Genomic DNA, 1,412 nt, shown 5'->3' with positions numbered 1-1,412 from the left:
AAAAAAATTTTTCCCCAACTTTGTTTTTTTTCTTTTAAAAATTTTTATTAAATTAGGATTATTATTTTTTTTGGAAAATGGGGGGTTTTTTTTTTTTTAAATTTAAAAAATTTTTAGAAATTAAATTTTTTTTTTAAAAAAAATTATAATTTTGTTTGGGGATTTAAAAATTTTTAAAATTAAATTTTTTAAAAAATTTTTAAAAAAAAAAAAACCCAATAAATTAAAATTTAATTTAAACAATTTTAATTTTAAATTTTAAAAAAAAAATAAAATTTTTTTTTTTAAAAAAAATTTTATTAATTTTTTTTAATAATTTAAATTTTAAAAAAAATTTTAAAAATTTTTAAAAAATTTTATTTTTAATTTTAAAATGAAAAAATTTATAAAAAAAAAACAATTTAAAAATTTTTTAAATTTTTAAAAAAAATTATTTAAAAAATCATTAAAAAAAATTTTTTATTAAATTTTTAATTTAAAAATTTTTTTTTAAATTTTGCAGAAATCCTTTATGAACTGAAAAAACACCAAATCTCACATAATCTACCAATACTTCTATCTAACCTCTTTGGGCTGGTATAATTACAATAGTTGCACATATGGGCCTGAGTAACAGTTTGGGACTTTTTGTGTATTATCCGCATCATTTTTTTATCGTCTTCTTCACCAGATTCCTGTAAATTATCAACTATTAGCATCCTCATGCAATAAATAATCCCATTTATAATTCTTTCTCAAATGTATAACAGTAAAATAATCAATAATCATCAAAACATAAAATGTTTCATGTAAAGTTATCATGGTTACAGGTCAATTTAACACAATAAAATACTAGAACAATAATGAAATACTTACATAACTGAGACCTTCATCAGCTTCATTGAAATCATATACAGTGTCGTCTTTGTCATTTTCTCCAGACTGCTCAACAATGAGAACATAACTGACTTCTCCAGGATTTGTGCTGGATGGGACAATTGTAACAATCTGATTGTTGTCACCTGTAAAATAACAAAATAAATCATCAAAGTTTGAATAGTAAAAGTTTTAAAGTCAAATAGTATTATACACTACCTTAATATTTCAAATCAAAAAGTTATCATTAAAAATTATTAAAAAAGACCCAAAGAAAGCACTATATATCATGAGATCTTACCTGTGTTAAGTACAACCTGGTTGCTCGTTTCACTCTGATCCATCCCAGAGATTACCTGTAGGGTACCATCCTCCCCAAGGGCCACCTGACTCTGGGATAAGCTGTCGCCATCCTGAAAGTTTTGTGGAATTAAATACCAAATCTAAGTCTTAAAAGAAATTCAACTCAATACTTCCATGACTTTTAACCCAATGCCTCCAGGGAGTATGTGCAATCTCCTTGCCCTATTTCAAACTCAGCTGGTGTGTCACTTTCA

The 1,412-nt window shown here is 24.0% G+C and overlaps 1 protein-coding gene across 1 annotated transcript in view; it reads right to left on the bottom strand.

Annotated features, from left to right (window-relative positions):
- The window catches only part of LOC119590605 (transcriptional repressor CTCF-like), a gene marked incomplete in the record, with an annotated part of 16,021 nt that overhangs the window by 12,901 nt on the left and 1,708 nt on the right, over positions 1 to 1,412 (bottom strand). Inside the window, 3 exon segments of the mRNA XM_037939282.1 lie at positions 565 to 674; positions 856 to 1,001; positions 1,157 to 1,268. Coding sequence (XP_037795210.1) covers positions 565 to 674; positions 856 to 1,001; positions 1,157 to 1,268 — 368 coding nt within the window.

The sequence above is a fragment of the Penaeus monodon genome, chromosome 27 (genome assembly GCF_015228065.2).
Source record: "Penaeus monodon isolate SGIC_2016 chromosome 27, NSTDA_Pmon_1, whole genome shotgun sequence".
NCBI lineage: Eukaryota > Metazoa > Arthropoda > Malacostraca > Decapoda > Penaeidae > Penaeus > Penaeus monodon.
Note: the sequence above shows the minus strand (reverse complement) of the source record. Positions and strands in the feature narration are given on the sequence as shown.